General features: G+C 50.2%; 1 protein-coding gene across 2 annotated transcripts in view; it reads right to left on the reverse strand.

Annotated features, from left to right (window-relative positions):
- SEL1L3 (SEL1L family member 3) overlaps positions 1-20,174 on the reverse strand; it is a 95,890-nt gene that overhangs the window by 28,654 nt on the left and 47,062 nt on the right. For both annotated transcript variants that reach the window (XM_028507791.2, XM_028507790.2), the window contains exons 10-14: positions 15,644-15,855; positions 14,271-14,450; positions 7,836-7,955; positions 5,895-6,035; positions 2,162-2,224 (exon numbers count right to left, since the gene is read on the reverse strand). In XM_028507791.2, the coding sequence (XP_028363592.1) occupies positions 2,162-2,224; positions 5,895-6,035; positions 7,836-7,955; positions 14,271-14,450; positions 15,644-15,855 (716 nt within the window). The remainder of the gene's footprint in view (positions 1-2,161; positions 2,225-5,894; positions 6,036-7,835; positions 7,956-14,270; positions 14,451-15,643; positions 15,856-20,174) is intronic.

Raw genomic sequence — 20,174 nt, forward strand, 5'->3', positions numbered from 1 at the left:
TAGCTGTCTCCAGGGCCCCCTTTCCTCTGACTTCCCAGTGAGCTGACAGCAGCCCCGCCTGGGCTCTCCTGCTGCTTCCTCCATGCCAAGCCCTTCCCTGTCTCACAGCCCCGCGTGTGCTTCCGCTGCGGCCAGATGCCTGCTTGCTGAGCTGCCCTTTGTCTTTCCACTGAAATCTTTCCTTCAGGAAGACAAGAACCAAGATCTTGGGGTCTCGCCGGTAACAAAACTAGCAAAGCCCATTCACACATTAGCTCCATGAGGGCAGGGGCCTTGGTCTGTATCCCAAGCACCAACATTAGTGCCTGGCCTAGAGGAAGTGCTCCATAAGTATTTGATGAAGGAACGAAAGCCACCCGCTGAATGCCAATGCTCAGAGAAATGGAACCCAAAGCCAACAGCACCCTGAGGAGCCAGAGGAGGGCTCGGATTTGCAGGCCCCCAAGAGAGCGGACACCTGGGAATGAGTGAGTGCCCCGGATCCAGTCACAGGAGCGTTCTTCTTGAGCTTCACACAGCACCAAGTGCAAGGCCCACTCCTGACAGGTCTTGCAGAATGAGTACATGTCCATGGTGTAACGGACCAGGCCATACTATAGAGAGGCCAGAGCCGGCTCTGGAACAAACCCACAGGGCAGACACACCCCAATGGCTTTCGAAGTGCTCGTGTCCAGAGGCCACAGCTCCTTCCAGTGCACCTGTCATCACCCACGTCGTCTGCAGAACCCCTTTATGAGCTGCATTTGGACCTAGTTCAGGGACCCGCAAGAAATCTTGTTTTATTTCTTAGGTACTCATCCATTTTTCTGGACTTCACTGCTTGATCCACAGATTTGCCTCCAAGTGATTTCTGGCTGATTCCAAAAATGGAACCGTGTGCAACCTTCTCCACAGGGCCTGGCACAGGGTAGGGGCTTCACGGCTCCCTCCTCAGTGAATGGCTGGGAATCATTTACACTTTCCAGGATGTGACTACTCCAGGCCATAAAACTGCATTTGCCTCAACACTCATCTAAGCCCTGCTAAAAATACACGCAAAAAATACAGCACATCAGACACCAATTCACCACCAGAATGGCTAAAGAGATGCAAATTTCACACCTGCCAGGAAACCCCACCACTGGCCCATTTTTTAGGGTGCTCTGAAACCAGTGCCTTCCTCGACCAACATTCAGCTGCTTTTCTGGTTCCGCCCTAGAATTGTGCTGGGGTTGAGAGCTGGTGGGCACTTCAGTGGGTTCCCTTCTCCTGGGCCACATGCCCTCTTGACACGGGAAAGCCTCTTGGCTCTCTCACTCCAACTTCTAGTACTCCAGGAAAATGCACTCTGCGTTCCCTGAAGAAGGGGAAAGAGGAGGCCCAGCCTGGTTCCTCCTTCTCCTGAGCCCAGCCGGGTTCAGGAGTCTGAGACAGGGCATCCTCAGGGTGGAGCAACATTCACGAGCCAGAAGGGCTGTGTAGGTCCTGCTAAGGTGTAACATTACAGTAGTTCCCACAGAATTTATTTATTTGCAAGTCTGCATGCATGCATGCGAGTGCACACGTGTGCATAGGCACGCTTGGGGCGTGTGCCTGACGCAGGACCATGTATGCGTATGTCTGCATGTACGGGTACCTCCTCACAGGCGGCACTGTAACCTCTGCTCTGAAGCGCTGTGCTGAAAATAGCTGCTTGATGACAACACTGAAGAGTAAATAGTGACACAAGCAAAACAATGTTTAAACCCGGTAATACACCTGATAAACAGCCCCATTATTGAGGCGCGGAGAAGCACACGGGCGTGGACAGGGCAGGGTTAACCTTCCACGGAATTAGGCTTTTGGTTTTCCTAATTCAATGGCATTTATATCCATTTACTTTCAAGGAGCCCCCGCTGCTTGTTATCAGGGCAGCCTTGATTATAATTTTAGCCTTCAAACAAAATTGGCCCGAATTCTATTGACTGAAGGTGAATGCCGCTTTTGAATGCTGCTGTTCCCATTGTGGCGGGCTTCTGTACGCGTGTCGCTCTGGAAGAGACTAATGTTGCCATTCTGGCGACCCCTCCCGCCCCACTCCGTGTCTACCTTGGAGCTCTGCAGGGAGATGCTGGCCGTGTTCTCTCTGGAGTGGGTGTGTGTAGTGCAAATGTTTTCCTCCGACAATATGCGAAAGTGTTACCTTGGATGCCGCTTTCTTCATCAGCTCCAAGGCGAGCCGTCTGTTCTTTTTCACTCCTTGACCCTAAACAATGATGAACAGCAACGATTACCAATAGAATGAACCCAGCGTGCACTCAAAAATACCACACAGATAGGCCCGAGGTCGACACAAAAGAACATCAGAAATAAAGACCCAAGCCTTCTTAATTATAAGCCAGGCATTAAAAATTTCTATAAGCAGTGCTCTACACATTGTCATCATCATCATCATCGTTTTGTTCTTATCTGTGGAGCCGAGGCAACGAGCCTCAGCCTCCCAGCTTAGCATCCGCACACGAGCCCCCATTAATCATCGAGCGACAGCCCTCACAGGTGCTGTTGGGAGGAGCCCAGAACAGGGTTAAATGAGTCTGGTCATCCCGGATGGGTTTCTCCGGGGATTATCTAATTTGCTGCCGGATACAGCACTGTATCCGTGTCCACAGGCCAGAGATATCAGGCGTTGTCTGCAGCCTCCCCGGGTCTTCACGGAAGCCCCAGGGTGAGGAAACACAGCGGCTTCAGAAGCAGCTTGAGAACCACCTCTGAAGGGGTTAGGACCCCTTGGATCCGGCTGGGTCAGGCAGAAACCGACAAGGTTCCTCCGGCAACATCGGGCTCTTTTTTGTGGAGGTGGCTCGTGTGCCCCAGACAGAAATGGCCTTGGGGTTCTTGTTACCAGAGAGGAGCTCCGTGGGACGACACTGAGATGTCTGTAGGACCACGTGGGGAAACGGTGAGTTTTTGGGGGGAGGGGTCTCCTGGGTCTCTCAGGACAGGGGTCTGACCCTCAGGATGGCAGGCGGGAGAAGCCAGGGAAAATCGCTGCTTCCTCCAAACTCACCCAGAGTCCGTGTGAACACACATCCCCCCACCACGTGCCCCATGGAGTCCTGGTCTCAGACACTGGGGTGGATGGGGTCACGTGTACTCGAAGGTGAGCGGGCTTTGCAATGAACCCAGCTTTTAACCCCAGTTATGTAAATACTTGGCTCTACAGCAAATGAGACAGCAACTGTGAACATTCCTGTGTTAATTAATGTGGGTCAAGCACTATCCTGTCATTCTTAATCCTCACAACCACCCCGCCGAGGTGCTGCTATCGTTCCCATCTGAGAAACTGGCCCGGAGTCCCACAGCGAGAAGTAGAGGCGGGGTTTGAACCCAGGGTGGTGGGCTCCAGAGTCCAAGCTTATAACCCCCACGCTATGTTTTCCCCTGTACGTTTCAGCTGTATGTGGGAATCGTGGAACGATTCATAACTGCCTTGCAGGAGACAGAAAACAAGCAAGTATGTTTGTTTCTATATTTTTCGGGACCCAAAATAAAACTGTGAATCCAGCTAAAGGTTAAATTGCATACGCCAAGTTTCTATTAGACTTTAACTTACCTATTTAATAAAACCAATGAGCTGAGGCAAAGTAGAAGATGAAGATATTTTTCAGAAGTGCATCATTACTTCATTTAATTAGAGAGGGAGCGGAGAGAGGAGAGGACATGAGGATATTGGAATAACTGGAGGTGCCAAAGGGACAAGCTTTTCTGATTTCTGAAAAAGCACCAAGACCACAGAATGTTCAACCCAAAGTTTACCTTCACCCTTTTCTGACTTCTTTATTTTGAAGAAGTAAAACGGAGGCTCAGCGAGCTTGACTTATGCGAGACCTCACGGTTAGGTCTGCGACGAGAACTCGGAGATGCTGATTTCTAGGCAGGGCTAGTCCAGTGCCTGTGCTATCCAATCAGAAGAGGGATGATGTCTTGCACAAAGACAACGCATGATACGCACGTCAGAGTAGTGCTGGAGGTCGTTAAGTCCTGGCACCACATGTTACGTGCTCAGTAGTGTTCACTGAAAACATTCATTGAGGACAGCTGTGCAGCGAAGTCAAAGCTCCATCCTCGTGCGGATGCAAAACTCCATCCTTGTGGGGATGGACTTGACTGTCCTGGATAAACCACCGCTGCCACCGCGGCACCATGTTTGAGCGCAAGAAGCTGAACGCCCTCACAATGCAATGAGCCAAGCGCACATTCCTGTTCTCCATGTTTGGGGAGCCCGTTTTCTGCTCGGGGCTCCTTCACATGGAATACACTTAGAGAGACCTCCCGGCCAGAGGCGTAAAGATCTTCCCTGGAAGGCTGATCAAGGGCTTCCCTCATCCCACTTAGGAATATCTTAGTTAAAAGGCAGGGGAATCGAAAAAGCTTTCAGGTGGGGGAAAGCAGACCCCGAGGAAACAGTATGTCATCTGCAGAGTAGCTGATTTATGCATCTGCCTCTCCCTCTGGACCGCGGGTTCCTGGTGGGCAGAAGTAATGTCTGAATCACACGCTTTGGGGGGCAGCCAGCCCTGGCTCCCGGGGACAGGCGCCTCTCCTCCGTGCCGGTCCCTGTCCTGTCTTCCCCACCAGTGTACGAGCCCCCCGAGGTGGGAACGTGGCTCATGCGCCCATATGCCCCGCCATCTAGCACAGGGTCTGGCATTTCGTCAGACCGGATGGGTGTTTATCGAACAAACAGATGAATGCACTGGCATATGGCTAAGAGTCAAACCATTTCCATGTTGATTTGACAACTGGAAAGAGAAAGCCCAGGCCATAAATTTGGAAACCATAACAACCAGTAGGTTTTAAGGCTTTGGAAGGTTAGAAACGTAACAAAATCACGGCTGTTAATCGGTGAGGGCCACAGCTGTGGTTCTGGAGCTGGGCCTGGCCATAAGGACCCATGCCTCTGTTTGAAGACACTTGTTCCATGGGGGCAGCTGCTCTGTGTGGGCTGGGACACAGGTCTAGGGGTTCCTGACCAGCGCCAGCAGCTTCTTCCTTTTCCAGGGCCGGTGAGCTCATATCTGGTGTTTGGGAGTGGGAAGCACAGACGCTGAAGCCAGCCCGCCTGGATCTCAGTGTCAGGTTTGCAGCGCACTAGCTGTGCACCCTTGGGAAAGTTACAAAACCTTTCTGTGCCCTGTTGCCGTGTACAAAAACCACAGTAGTAATACACGCTATGCCCAACTTGCCAGGTTGTTGTGAGGATTAAATGGTTCATGCATGTAAATCAGGTAATAAACACTCGGTCAGTCCCTGTGAACGATCGTTATTTTGTATAAAATGCAGTGTTTTATAGTTCTCAAAGCCCATTCATTATGTCATTTCGTTCAGTGTGTGGTCATCACCATTGTCCCGTGGGATCCGGTAACTCCAAGGACACAGCAGAGGCAGGGCTTGAACTCCATCCTGTGTCCTGGGCTAATGCTCTTCCCACCTGTCCCCCTATTCTTCTGTTGGCTTAAAACCAAGATCTTTGTTTGACCAACAGAGATGGTTGGGAACGAGCCCAAACACGCACTTTAAGCTGTGATTGAATGGCAACACTGCCTGGTGGCACCACCGCAGCACCTCTGGGGGCTGGTGGCCACGCACCGGTCCACAGACTCTGGCGTCTCCTGCAGAATGCCACAGCGCTTGCAAAAGCAAGGAGAACCCAGGCACCAAACATAAGACTCATGATTAAAAACGAGACCAAGGGACCGCCTCAGACTCTGCCTTTTCAGCAAATGTCCCTCTTCACTAAGAGTGACGGAAAGGTACACCGAGATTCTTCGGTTCCAGACTCCCTGTTTGACCGCACGCCTCCGGGAAACTGCTCAGAAGCCGGATAAGAACTCAGCCTTGGTGCGCAGCCTCGGCACCGAGGGAGCGGTTCTCACCTTGAACAACACGATGGCGTAGTCGTATATCAGCGCGGGGTCCTCGGTCTCCAGGGCACCCTTGGCGTACCACTCGATCGCCGCTTCGGGGTTCTTGGCCACACCTTGCTGCCCCCAGAACAACATCTGGGCCAGGCGTTGCTTCAAGACAACAGCAGTTTAGAATAGTGACTTTCCTGTGCAATGCTTAACATACAGTTTTGAAGGGCGGGAGGACAAACCTGGCTTGGAGCGTTTACATATGGAGAACCAAGAATGAGGCAGAGTCGTGTGATCTTCCAACCTGAGCCAGAGCCCTGAAGGTGGACCCGTGTAAATACAAGTCCTTAACGCAAGCTGGAAATGGTGCGTCTGTGTGCGCGTGCCTGCTCGTGGACATGTGTCCATGTGTGTGAATGCATCAGCTGCACCCAGGGCCGAAGCTGGATGAAGACAGCCACAGCTGTCTCCTCTCCTCTCTTCCCTGAGAGGTGCCGGCCGGCCTCTTGGCCCAGTGAACTATGTAGAAGTTTGTGCACATCCATTCCCGTTAGGGAATCTTTCTACGGCATTTATCTCCTCCTAGCCCAGCACCTGTCCACATGGGCGGCCCCACAGTTACACTCATGGCTGGGAACCCTCTGGGGTAGAAACCTCAAGAAGCGATTGGTCTGCCCTCGTCCCCTCGGCCTCCACCCAGCAGAGCTCATAGAAACCACTCAACAAAGACCTGCTGAAAGAAGGAAGGAAGGAAGGAAGGAAGGAAGAAGTGTCCATGGCTAGGAAAGTTCGTGCAGGCTCTGGAGCACCCAGCACAGGGCTCTGGCAGTGGCCTTTCCAGAACCACGCCCTGGAATTCCTTCCTGCACTAGAAAGCGAGCAGGCTAAGGGCAGGTGCCCAAGAACGGAGCCAGAGGCAACATCGTTAATATTCTGGCCCCATGCGGGCCCCTGATCGTCTCCTTTCTGCCTCTTCTGTCATCTCCTCCTTTTCCTTCCCTCCTCCCTCCAACTCCACCAAGTACTTGCACCTCCAGCAAAGTATCCCCTGAATTGCTAGGGAGACCACTACAGAGGGCGGGAGACCTGTTACTAGAGGGTCTGAATTGAGTGCTTGTCGATGCGTTTATTCTGTTTTCTTTCTCTTTCCATTTCTGGTTCTTCTGCCTGCCTAGCAGCCCCAGAGGCCCTTCCCATCACTGTGCTTACCAGGAGCGTGAAGGCAAAGCTAGATCCTGTGGGGGAGAGGCCTCCCCCTCCCCGCCACGGTGCAATCAGCCTTAGCCAGCTCCCCCCAGGGGCTCTTCTGCACCGTGAAGTCAAGGCCAAAGGGCAGACGGGGCATGTTCTCCAGCCTCCTGCCCTTTCTAGTATCCCTTTAAAGTCCACCCAAAAGACACGTTCAACAGACAGGGTGGATCTTTTTAGCACATGGATTTCTGTTATTCCAGCCAGTACACGGCCTTCTTGATGCCCATCTAATCTCTCCCGCACCCCAAGACACTTGTTTTTGTTTCTATCTCGTGCACTGATGTCCACGGGCAGCCTTTCGGACTGGCCACAAATACTGTGGCTCTCTGTCTTTCTGCGGTCGGGGTAGGACTACCGCTGCAGGCCACCTGAAGTCAAGAGTGACCAAGGACTTGTTCTGGCCAATGAAATGTGAGGAGTGACTTGTGCCGCTTCTGAGCAGAGGCGTTAAGAGCCGGCCTGGGAGGTCCCACGGCCGTCATCCTGCTGTAGCGGTTTTGGAAACATGCGTTTTGACGAAGGCTCCGTTAGCTTGGGGTCCTAGGGGACTACGGCAGCACAGCCCATGCCAACCCCCGTCGGACAGGTCATGGGGGGCAAGAAATAAACCAGCACCGCTTTAAGCCACTGCGGTTTGGGGGAGTTCGTTCGCACGGCATAACCTGGCCAACCACGACAGAGAATTCCCAAGACAGTGGACCTTGTTTTTACCTGAGCTGCCGCGTTGCCTCGGGTAGCTTCATGCTTCAGCCACATAAAGACATCTCCGTCTTCTTTGGTTTGTACCTTGAGGACTTCATCATCTTTTAGTCTAATAGTTTCAACATACGCCTAAAAAGGAAGCAAGGAAAGGAGGGAGAGAAGAAGGGAAGGGAGAAAGGGAGATAGGAAACATCTAAATGATATGGGCATGCAAAAGACAAGACATTGTTCTTAAGCCAGAAATTGCGCAGGGGAAAACTACACGAATGATTGAAATATGAAGGCTGTCCACTCTACCATCAGATCAAAAAACATTTTTTAAGCAAATGCATCACATCCAATGTATCTAAATGAGTATTTTCGTTCCTATGAAAGCATATGCCCTGGGAGGGCAAAATTTATTCCACTTCTACTTCTATCGCTTCAGCCTGTTCAGAAGTCAACTTCTGTGCCTCCGATTTCCGAGCCAGATCATACATAGCATCAAAAAGGTAAATCAATATTTTCTAAGTATAACCTTATTTTTTATCCCAAAGTGTTATTATCCTGCATGACTAACCCTTTTGATTCAGCAGGCTCTGCTTCAAATACCTTTTGGCTATTTCCAAAAATTAAATCCACCTTGCAAAGAAGAGGGCATGTTAACTCGGAGGATGCGAGCGAGAATGCGCTTAGAGGCGCTGCAGACGCACCCGAAGGGAAGGTTCACAAAATATTCGCATTTGTGAACAGCCTCCCAGGTCTCTGACTCCTCTGAAGGAAAAAGACTCATTTTGAAGTATAAAGTTTGGCCGCTTATCAAAAAAACCCAGTCCTGTTGTCTCCTAGTCCCCTCTTTCGCACAATGAATTCTACCTAAGAGGGCCGCAAGGGTTCCCGGAAAGGGCTTCTCATGCCAGCGCAGCTGCAAGCAGATGGTGGAAAAATTGGATCTGGGAGAGTTTGGGAAAGACGCCTCAGAGAACAAGGAGCTGATTTCCCTTTGGACCTTTCTGTTGTTAGTTAAGAAAAGGACTTAGATTCACAAACTCGAGTCCACAAGCCCATTCCTGAGAAGGTCGTGCAGCCACCATGTCTGCTGTGGCCATGCGGAGCCAGAGGTCCCTCTCAGGGCCACAACGGCACTGAGACTTGGGGACAGTGTGAGGACTCAGAACCCAGCGGGTATTAATTGCTGCTGGATGTCTAATGGGAGACAGACCACCAAGCCAAGAACAGCAATGAGAATAATAATGCCCACCCTGGCTGGTGTGGCTCAGTGGATTGAGTGCCGGCCTGCAAACTGAAAGGCTGCAGGTTCAATTCCCAGTCAAGGGCACATGCCTGGGTTGCAGGCCAGGTCTCCAGGAGGGGGTGCAAGAGAGGCAACCACACACTGATGTTTCTCTCCTGCTCTTTCTCCCTCCTTTTCCCTCTCTCTAAAAATAAATAAATAAAATAATAGTTTTTAAAAAAGAATAATGATGCCCATGACCTTTTATTGAAACCAACTATGTGCTGAGTGTTTAACAAGTGCTCCCCCCACCCGCCACCACCACCATTTAGTCCTCACAACAGGGCTGCGACCCAAATATCACTGCCCTCGATTTATACGCCAAGAAAAAGAAACCGAGGCGCAGGAGGTGAAACCATGAACTCAAACAAGGCCACATTGTGGAGCCAGCCCTGGATGCCAGGCCGGCTTGCGCCCAAAGACAGGGCTCTGAGCAGCTCCCCAACGACGGCCTCTGGGGAGAAGCCTGTGGAGTCCTGCCTGGGCACAAGCCACTTGTTAACTCTTTGCCAAGCGCACGGCCAACGAGCGGTGCTTCAGCTCAGCCTCCAGGGGACGCAGTCACCAGTGGCCAGCCTGCAAAGGGCTGAAGCTTGAGATGCTCCCAAACTAGAATTCTCAGCGACGAGTTTTTTTGTTTCACTGGAGAGTTTGGATTTTGAGTTGTTTTTCTTCTTCTCTTTAACTGTTTCAAGGGAGAGAGAGAGAGAGAGAAAGGAGAGAGGGAGAAAGAGGAGACTGAGGCAGCCATAAAAAGGGAGAGAGAGAGGAAGAAAAACAAAGAGAGGAAAAGAGAGGGAGGGCAACAGAAGGTGGAGAGGAGAGAGGAGAGGGAGGGAGGGAGAAAGAGCGGCAGAGACAGAGAGAGTGGAAGACAGGGCAGGAAGGAAAAACCCTCCAACTTCACAGCCAGGGAGCACAGGCCCCCAGTAGTGCCCCCGCTTTCGCTGGAGCTGTGAAGTAGACTGGGCCCAGCCTGGGGACTCAGGAGCAGGGCCTGTTCGGAGCTGACACTGCAACCACCTACCTACCTCCTCTGCCTTCCTCCGGGGCCCCTGGAAACTGCCACTAGGAACCTGCCTGGGGGGCCAAGGGAGGGGTGTGTGTGTGTGTTAAACTCAGCTATAATGGTTGGCTCCCAGCGGGGGTGGGTATGTGTTCTTTCTTGAAATTTAACTAGGGATTTTAAAGTAGGAATGGGGAAATATCGGCAGTAACAGAGAGACAGGAAAGCAAGTACCCGAGATTCCCCAAAAGGGGGTGCCGCTTACTAAGGGAGTGTTGAGCACACAGAGGCAGCGTTGACAGCCGGTGCTCTGGGTGGGTACTGGCCATCAGCAATGGACACTGGTCGCATCACAAAGCACCCGAGTCGACAAGAAATTGCAATCTCTTTATGTCTGTCACTGGCCTGGATGCGCCGCACTTCCAGCCTGCCCATCATCCCGTCCGTAAACACCAAGCACCGACTTTAGGTCAAGCACAGTGCTGGGCACTGGGGTCACTGATGTGAATACATGGGATGCCTGTCTCGGAGCTGACACGCGAGTGGGGAGGCTGGACCTTCGATCTCATACCAACACCCAACATAAGAGCAACAGCAGGGAGGTGCCTGGCCTCACAGCACCCGGGAGATCAGGAGGGGGAGGTGAAGTGTGAGCCTTGAGTGCAAGCAGGAGGAGGGGCCAGCAGGCAGGGAAAGGCTGGTGGGCGTGGAGAAGGAACACCAGGCAGAGGACAGCCTGCAGGGCCAGGAGGTATGTCCAGGGGCTTGGTTTCTCCAGGGTGGGCATGCCAGGCAGTGACAGCTGAGAGCTGAGGTTGGGGACACAGAGAGAAACCAGGTCAAGGGGCACCTCTTCTGCCCAGGGTCGTGCTGGACTTAGTGCTTCTGGGTCAGTCCTTCTCAGCACTGGCTGCACAGTAGGATCATCTGAGGGGCTTTCAAAGTAGACACATGCACGTATACGCACGACTATCCGCCTGGGCCCCACCCTCACTTCTGTGAGACTACGGGGTGGGGCCTGTGCAGATGTGCTCTCTAAGCCGCCAGGTAATTCTGACACGAAGGCAGGTTGAGAGTCCCCCCTGTCGACAGCCCACTGTGGCCTTCGGGAGGAGAGAATGGGAAGGGACAAGACTGGTGACAAAGACCAGTTAGGAGGTACATTTGTTTGCTAGGGCTGCCCCGGACTGGGTGGTTTAAACCACAGACATTTATTTCCTCACAGGTCTGGAGGCTTAAGTCCAAGATCAAGGTGTTGGCAAGTTTAGTTTCTTCTGAGGCCTCTCTCCTTCGTGTGCAGATGGCCGCGTCTTGCCGTGTCCTCACCTGGTCATCCTTCCGTCTGTCGCGTCTGCACCCCCAACCCCTTTTCGTGTGAGGACACCAGTCGTACTGACTCCATTTTTAACTTAATCACCTCTTTAAAGGCCTTAATTCCAAATACAGTCACATTCTGAGGTATTGGGGTAACGGCTTCAACATATAAATTGCGGGGGCAGGGGGGCAGTGAACACAGTTCAGCCCCTAACAGGAGGCTGTGGTGGCAGCTCAGGGAGAGATGGAGAAGGACAAATGCAGGCAGCAGCAGCAGCAGCAGCTGGGATGGGGACGGAAGAGACCGAGTGGCATGGGAAGCTGCTGGGGACTGTCACTGATTAGGACGATGGGGGCGTCTAAGATGACAGCCTAGTGGCCAGCGTGGAAAATAGCGCCATCCGTTAAGGTGTTTGTGGGGAACGGTGGGGAGGAAATGTGGGGGTTTCTTGGCAGCGTGCTCTGAGAGCCGATGTGAGCCGTGGGCAGGAGCTCAGCTGCAGAGGAAGGGTCGAGGGGCATCGCATTGGGAGGACAGCTGAAACCAGGGGTGCAGGGGAGACGAGACCCCCACCCTCTGGCAGGTGGAGGGAGGAGGCGGTGGCCCGGATCCCGCAGGAAAAGCAAGTTCTGAGAAGTGCAGGGAATGAGAGGCACTCCTTTGGGACCAAGCCACAAACACAAACCCAACCCGGGAGCGTCTTCTTCCTCTTTAACCTGAAGCAGAGTCCCACGACACCATACAGAAGCGACATGGAAGTCAGATGACTAATAAAGGGGACGAAGGGATGCCGAGGACGTGTCACACAAAAGAGAAAATGAAACGAGAATCACGGAAAGAACGCCTGGCAGATCCTCGGCTTGCTAATTAGAGGTCTGGCCTTCCCTATCTCCTCATCTGTTGCGTGCTGCTGGTGAATTAATAGATTCCTCAGCAAAAGGACATTTACGTCAACGTGTGACACCTGCTTGGAGTCTCAAGAAGCCATTAATTACACATTCTTAAGAAAATGAGCTATGATACCACTTTTCTAACTGTGTAATTTGTATCTGGCATTCTTAATCATACGACTTTTCAGCTGCAAGATGGATTTTTGCTATTCAACTTTGCTGGTTCTGACCAATTAAACATTTTCTTTCATAATCATAACATTTCATGTGTCAAATCTTCAAAAGAAAAGGAGCTTGTTAGCAACATACCATTTCCTGTTGCTAATTTATGCTAAATTAGAATTCTTAAAAGTATAATATATACATATAGGACATCATTAAACACATCCATGCTTAGGAGAGCAGTGCAATATTATTCGGTGGCTTGATTTTACATGAATGTTTTTCAGAATAATTAAAAAAAAATCTTTATCAATTAAATCAATTCCTGTCAAATGGAGGTCAAATTTTGCACAAAGCTTATATACACTGAGGGACTATATACGGTGAAGAGAAAATTGTGTTATGTTTATTCAAAAAAGGCCACTTTCTAAAGGAACTAGAATGTCCATACCTACAGCCTTTGGTGTTTTATAGCTTGACTCCTGTTTAACATTTGCCGACAACACGTGTCTTTGAGTCACTTATTTCACGACCACGTAGTGGTCACTGCAGATCCTTTTTTCCAGAATCCACCCATTCCCAGTATCAAAGCAAGCGGCTTCAGTTCGGGAGCTGCACTAGGGGACAGTGAGAGGCCTGGCCCCCCACTAGCTGCTTGGCCTAAGATTCCATGACCCAGGCCTACCCCTAGGCTCTCTGAGCACAAGCAGGGAAAATCAACAGCTCATGGTCTAGGTCAAGTCCACATCCGGCAAAGCCGTTTACATTTCATTCATACACTGTCTCTGGCAGAGTCAAGTACAGTCTCTCTCATCAGAGACGGTATAGGCAAAGCCTGTATTTACTATCTGGCCCTTTACAGAAAAAAGAAATTGCTGCCTCCTGGCATAAACTGCTTGCACTTCCTCTCAACTCGCCCACCTCAAGTGCTAAGACCATCAAAACATCTTAAATCCTTTCTGGAGGAAGAAGATATATAAAACACATTCCAAGAGGCTAACCACATCATGCGTGGTCTACTCCCTGGATACAAATCTCCATCATCTGCAGGCAGCTTCCCCTTTATTCTTACGCTGTCTCCTTTGCTTGTACCTTTTCATTCACTGTCACTCACGCAAGTATGGAAACAAACCATCGGCGGTCTAAGGTAACACATTATGTCTTGTGAGTGGATGTAAGCCATTGATAGCCTTGCCCAAAGAGTCAAACAGATTTAGATGCCTGCAAAGTTGGGGACTGGAATTAGTGCAACCATCACATGCTGTCGATCACCCGGGAGCACTGGGCCAGCGAGGCTCACGTGATGGGGGCGCATGCTTCTCCGGGTGTCCAGCAGTGGGAACAGAGCTACGATGGAGTCTGCTTCCGCATGTCATTGACCCCGCTCGACCGTTACATATCGATAGGAGCCCTTGGGTTAGTGTTCCGCCCATGTGACTCAAGGTCCCCTAACATCTCTAGACCCACGATGTCACACAGTCATGGAGTAAAGACAAGATGCCTAAATTTCTGGTACACCTTCTCCTGCAAAATCATAATCTGTCCTTTGTATACGAGCCCCCCCATTCATGCAAAGTTTTTCACGCATAGATGGAGGATGGTGCCTACACTGAGCCTGAGAGCACAGACAGGAAATACAAATGGGAGAGGGTAAGAAAGTTTCTCTCTCCATTCAGTGACGCTCGTCCTCTGGAGGCCGGTGGATGTGGACAGCCACGGGTGTAGACACTTCATAAAGAAATGCAGGAAGTCCCGGTAAACAGGGCCACGACCACCTCCTCCCGCCTGGCTTTCGTACCTGATCTCCTTGCAGCGTGTGCTGGTCGAGGGGCGTCTTGGTGGCGATGTTGCTGTAGTAGGCGTAGGACAGCTCCCAGTCCAGGGGGTAGTTATCCACGCCCTGGAAGTGTTTGTACCCAAGGTTCATTGCAGACAGCCTCTCACTGCCCTGGCCTCCAACCAAACTGTACAACATGCCCTGTGGGGAAGAAACAGACGGTGTTCACAAGGTTAGAGGTTAGGGTCATAAAACCCCGCTGCTGAATGGTCATCTGGCCCCATCCCTGTACGCAACGATCCCAGTCATTCCCGAACACGTTAACATGCCTTGATGATATCTTTAGAGAAGAAGGCACAGCAGCTTTCTAAAGGTTTACGGACTCCCAGCTACCTGCCCTTCTAAATGTCTGATAGCTTAAAATTCCTTGACCTTTGCTCTTTTTCAGTGACAATGGGGGCCTTCCCCTGACCTCTCACAGTGTCTTCGAGTTCCCACTGACTGTCCTAAGGGTCCCTGGTCTGCTTCAGCCATGTCACCTGTGGCCAGATGGCCCCGACCTCACGGTCTCAGAATGTTACTGTTGGGAAGTGTCTTTTGAGATCGACTGGTCCAAAAACCTTATTTCACAGTTGAGGAAACAGAGGCCCAGAGAAGTAATGTGGTTGCTCCATGCCCAATCGGCCACTTTGTGGCAGAGATAGGGCTAGAGTCTTCTAGACTATTCTACCTTTGTGGAGACTGCCTCAGGGACTCAGGAAAGCATGCTGTCCATCACGGGCTTCTCTAAGCCAGCGTCATGCATGAAGAAGTCAGTGTTCCTACACGGAGCCACCCGGGCATGTCCAGACAGCACGGCTCCCCATACCCAGGATGAACAAGTCAGGAAACAAGGCGATCAGGGACCATTCGGCGGTACCTCCACAAACGTGATTCCAAACGAGACCCGAGTTGTGTCACGAATTGGATCCAGAACCGAAAAGGAAGCTGCCTGGGGCAGCTTTCATGTTGAGGTCTGGACGTGCCAACATGTGGCTTTGAGGCCCAAATGACCTGACTGGCTAACAAGTCATGGGCTAATGGTCCCACAGCCTGAGCTGTTACAGGGATTGGGGAAGAGGCTCCCATCCCTGAAGGGCTGGGATTCTGGAAAGCCCAGCCCAAACTGTCCCTTAGTGTATACCAGTCACATCCCCAAGCCCAGTGGCGGTGGGGCGGGGGGGGCAGTGAAGGCAGGAGCCCCTCTTTAACACAGCCCTAGGGTGTCGTTCTTGACTGTCAAGATTCCATTCCTGGGATCGTGAACTCCTCCAGCTCCACCGGGGGCGTTACAGCACCACTCTGCAAACAGAGCGTGGGCGATCGATACCCCAGGGTCCCCTGAAATACTCTACCTGCAGCTGGTCCCGAGGCACATTTAATCCAGTTTCGTAAAAGACTGCGAGGTAGTAGGATGCTTTATGATAGCCACAGCAGCTGGAATCCATCAGGAGGGGCACGACAGAACTCATCTGGTGAAGACCATCCACGCTGGAGAGTCTCTTTACAGCCTTTTCAAATATCAGCCCGCCGATTTCCAAAAGAGATTCATTCGGGTGCCTGGGCCCTGTAAGCAACACAAGTCACAGCCCACACAATTAATTACCACGGGATCGGCGCCGCTTTAGAAAGAAGAGGGAAAAGCCAATTAAACCACCTCAGTTATTAATGTGGAAGGCTCTGCAGTGCCTTGAAATACACCCCCTTCCGGGGAGGTAAATCAAACCCTCTGGGGATGCCACGTTGTCATTCTGTAAATAGCTTTTTCCTTTGGCACCAAATGACAGCCCAGCATCCTGGGAAAAAGGATGTGCCTTATTTAGCTGAGGCAGCGCCTCGAGAGAGTAATTTACTCGGTGTAACTCAGCACCAAATCAGGACTACCTAAACTTCCAGAGGATTTTTTTCCCCTCTAAGACTCTCTGAAGAAGAAAGTGTTCTATTTCAGAAATAGTTCCTAGGTGCTGCTCTAAAAAGTTGAGCAAAAGAAACTTATTTTGAGATGCTTCCCTACCTTTTGCCTCCAGTTTCTATAAATATAGTAACAAGAATGAATCAACTTTTTTTAAAGTATTTTTTAAAGATTTATATTTTTTTATTTTTAGAGAGGGAAGGGAGGGAGAAAGAGAGAGAAACATCAATGTGCGGTTGCTGGGGGTCATGGCCTGCAACCCAGGCATGTGCCCTGACTGGGAATCAAACCTGCGATGCTTTGGTTTGCAGCCCGAGCTCAATCCACTGAGCTACGCCAGCCAGGGCAAGAATGAGTCAACTTTTATCAAAGGCTTACGAAATGCCAAATACTGTGTTAGGCGTCTTGTGCGACTTATGTCAGGGAAGCCGAACGATTTTGTGACGGGGGCACTGTCATTAGCGTCCTCCTTTTTTCAGAGGAGCAGACCGAAGCCGGAGAGGTCAACCAAACCCTCTAAAGTGACAAAAGTTGGCAAGCGGCAGAGCCGAGCTCTGAGTCCAGCCTGGCAGGCCACAAAAGCCAGAGTTCCTACTCACTCTGCATCACTGACCACGCCCCCACCCCCATCAGCAGGCCACCAGGTGTCTCAACAAGTGCCTGGCCACCAAGGTAGAGACGTCGTTATGCAACTGCTTTAAGCTATATGATACTTCCTTTTACCTAATCCTCCCTAAATCTGATGAACATTTTAAGCCCAAGCTAGCCTGTTATATGGCTCGATCATGTACGTGTTACAGTCTTCTAAAGTCTGTCTCCACTATTCCCGCCTCTCATTGATCAGTTCGGACAATGAATATTCGCTTTCTCTTCTGTGCTCTGTTACAAAAGACCACGTAGGATCGCACACATACTATTGACACTGACAGAGAGATGGTTAATTTATTTCAGACTGAAGTTTTAACTGCCTAAAAACTATGTCCAACATTCTCCTTTGATTTTCTTCATTCTATCCAAAATTAAAATGGTATTGACAACTTTAGGGGGCCCTAAGAGATTTATTTTATGAGTACTTCGTAAGGGAATGGGGAGAGGGGAGTTTCCGATGGGCGGAAACTTGAATGGGAAGATCTGAGACTGGGTTGCTTTAAGGGCAATTCCCTCCCAGGGGACCAAGCTAAACACAGACACCAGTGGGAGCGGCGGATGAAACTGTGAAACCCAAGCTGTTGGCTAGGAACTGGTGCCAGTCCCTCCCGGCACACAAGCTGGCTGTCTCTGAGAGGTGGCACGTGCCATTTTTGGCTAAGCCGTGGGGAAGGAGCCCACCCACCCCCTACACCCAGTGCTAAGAAGTAGATCTCCTGGAACTCTCCACGCCAGCCCCCTCGGGTTCCCCAGATAGCCGCTGGGTCTGCCTTCACTCTCTCCATCCCAAGTGGTAAGTGCTGAGAGAAAAAGTCACCCTACTGCTGAACAAATGGAATTCACTCCTCTGTCTGTATTTTTTAATCCCTAAAGAAATAGTGGCTTTTTGTAAGAAAAAGAAATCAAACAATGCAGATTTGTATAAAATAAAAACAGAAGTTCCCTCTCTCCCAATCCTTCTCCCCCTCTCAAATTAAAACCCATTTATTCCCAGGAGATTTCAAAATAGCACCCTTTTATCATTAGACGTAGTCATTTTTATATGGATTTTGCTTCAAAAGTACAATAAACTCCATTAAAGTTTTCTTCACTAATTTTAAAGTGAGCTGTAAACAGGCAGAATGTATTATTCTAATGAAGAGTTTGAGGAAAAAGCTGCTGCTTCTGGGTATTTTAATAAAAATCATTATAAAATAAGAATGTTTAAATAAACAAGTAATTCAACATGTTTTCATGTCAGGAGTAGCAAAATAATTGTCATAATTTAAAAAATTATTCTCCCAATTCTTCTTTAATAGCGAAGAGAAACACTGTTGAAAGCTTGGTGCCCTGGCTGGTGTGGCTCAGTGGACTGAGCGGCAGCCTGTGAACCGAAATGTCGCTGGTTTGCTTCCCGGTCAGGGCACATGACTGGGTTGCGGGGCAGGTCCCCAGCTGGGGGCATGTGAGAGGCAACTGATCGGTATATCTCTCACATGCTGGTGTTTCTCTCCCTCTGTTTCTCCCTTCCTCCCACTCTCTCTAAAAGCAAATAAAAATAAAATCTTTAAAAAAAGCATGGTGTGCATGCTTCTAGAAGTTTCCCGTGCACAGACAATAATCTACACATGCACCTTACTGTGTATACACATACACACTTTCTTCCCCAAAAGCCCCTACAGATTCTGACCCTCAACCTTTAGAAATTAACCACATCTCGTGAGGATCAGTCCATGGCGCTCAGAAGCTCATTCCTTCTAAAGCTTCAGTAGTATCGAGTTCTATAGCAGCGCCTGCTCCAACCAGCCCTCTATTTTTAGACTCCTGGATTGTGTCCAGTGGTTTTGCTATAACCAACAACACGGTAGTGAACGTCCCTGAACGCTTCTCTCAGCTCATCTGTCGGGATACATCTGAATACCAACACCCCTTCCACCGGGAGCCTGCAGATCTCATTCTGGATCTTCCCTCTGCGCAGCCGAGAGCGTGCCATCCCACTCCACTGTCAGGCAGGATACGGATCTTCACCGGAGGCAGCGCGCCTGCAGCACTCGGATGGAGTTGCAAAACAAATCCTTCTTCTGCTTATTCACATGTTTACTTTTAAATCCACACTATCTCAGATGCCCCTCTGGGCACATTCAGAGCCAGGCGACAGCAGTGTTTCGTTAACGACTTCTCCCCGCCTCACTCGCTCTGCCAAACCCCTAAGATGACGAGTTGTGCCTGAGTACCCACGAACACGGACCTTGTGGGCTCAGAGGAGAGAAGCGGCTCCAAACCAAATGGAGCTCCAAACGAAACACTTGCCCTGCCGACCCCCGGCACGGACCCCCAGACATCATGAGCGGGAATGTCCAGGTAGCTGGGGAACTGGGGGTAAAAGGGAAATCCTTCCCAAAGCTCTAAGCCTTAGCGCAAAAATACTTTGCAGACTGAAAACGTAGGCGGGTTGAAAAGGCTTCATTAGTTCTTTTACATATGAAAATGAACTCCTCACCCCAAATATTACCAGCCAGTATTTTCTCTGCAAAAGACTCTAAACAATTTTCTGTACTAGTGAACATAATTTAAAAGAATACATTTAAAGTAAAACTGCTCCTTTCCTACATTTTTAAAATTTATTGATTTGAGAGAGAGAGAGAGAGAGAGAGAGAGAGAAAGAGATGGAGAGAGAAAGCAGCTGAGCCACCCAACCAGGGCACAGGCGCTCCTTTCTGCACATCCTTTAAAGTTCAAGTTCTGACTGCAGCACAGAATCAAAGCCAGGATGACACTGGTGAGATTGCAAAACTGGTAATTTTAAAACCAGTCTAATGGGAACTATTAATTTCACCCATCTGGTTTAGCATATGCATTTTTTTTCTAGTCGGTCTGTAACTAAAAGAAACACATGCCTTGTTTATGGAGATTAATGGTGTAATGAAAAACAAACAAAACAGAAAAAAGGAGACGTTTCCCCGTTTTCTCCTTCCTGCACCAGAAGCGAAGGAAACAACAGGCACCGGGGCTGTGTGTTAATCCTCGCTCTTTTCCAGGTAGCACCGCATTGTCTGCTTTCCCCTTTGTTCTCCTTTACAGCAACGCCGGGAGGTGGCCGGGTGCGTGCCCGTTGTTCAAAGAGGCAAAAAGCAGAAAAGGAGAAAGTAGCCACTGGCTGAAGACGCTGGCGTGGGCACCTGATTGGGAATTCGGAAGGAGAGAGACAGACTCATTTCTTGTGAGAGGAACGGGGACCTCGATAGGAAAGTCATTTTTAGTTTCAAGCTTCCGAAAGGTGGCATGCATCTCAAGTAGAAGTTGGAGAGTGGGGAAAAAAGTGAAAGGAGAGAATGTCATTTAACCAG

The sequence above is a fragment of the Phyllostomus discolor genome, chromosome 1 (assembly GCF_004126475.2).
Source record: "Phyllostomus discolor isolate MPI-MPIP mPhyDis1 chromosome 1, mPhyDis1.pri.v3, whole genome shotgun sequence".
Lineage (NCBI taxonomy): Eukaryota > Metazoa > Chordata > Mammalia > Chiroptera > Phyllostomidae > Phyllostomus > Phyllostomus discolor.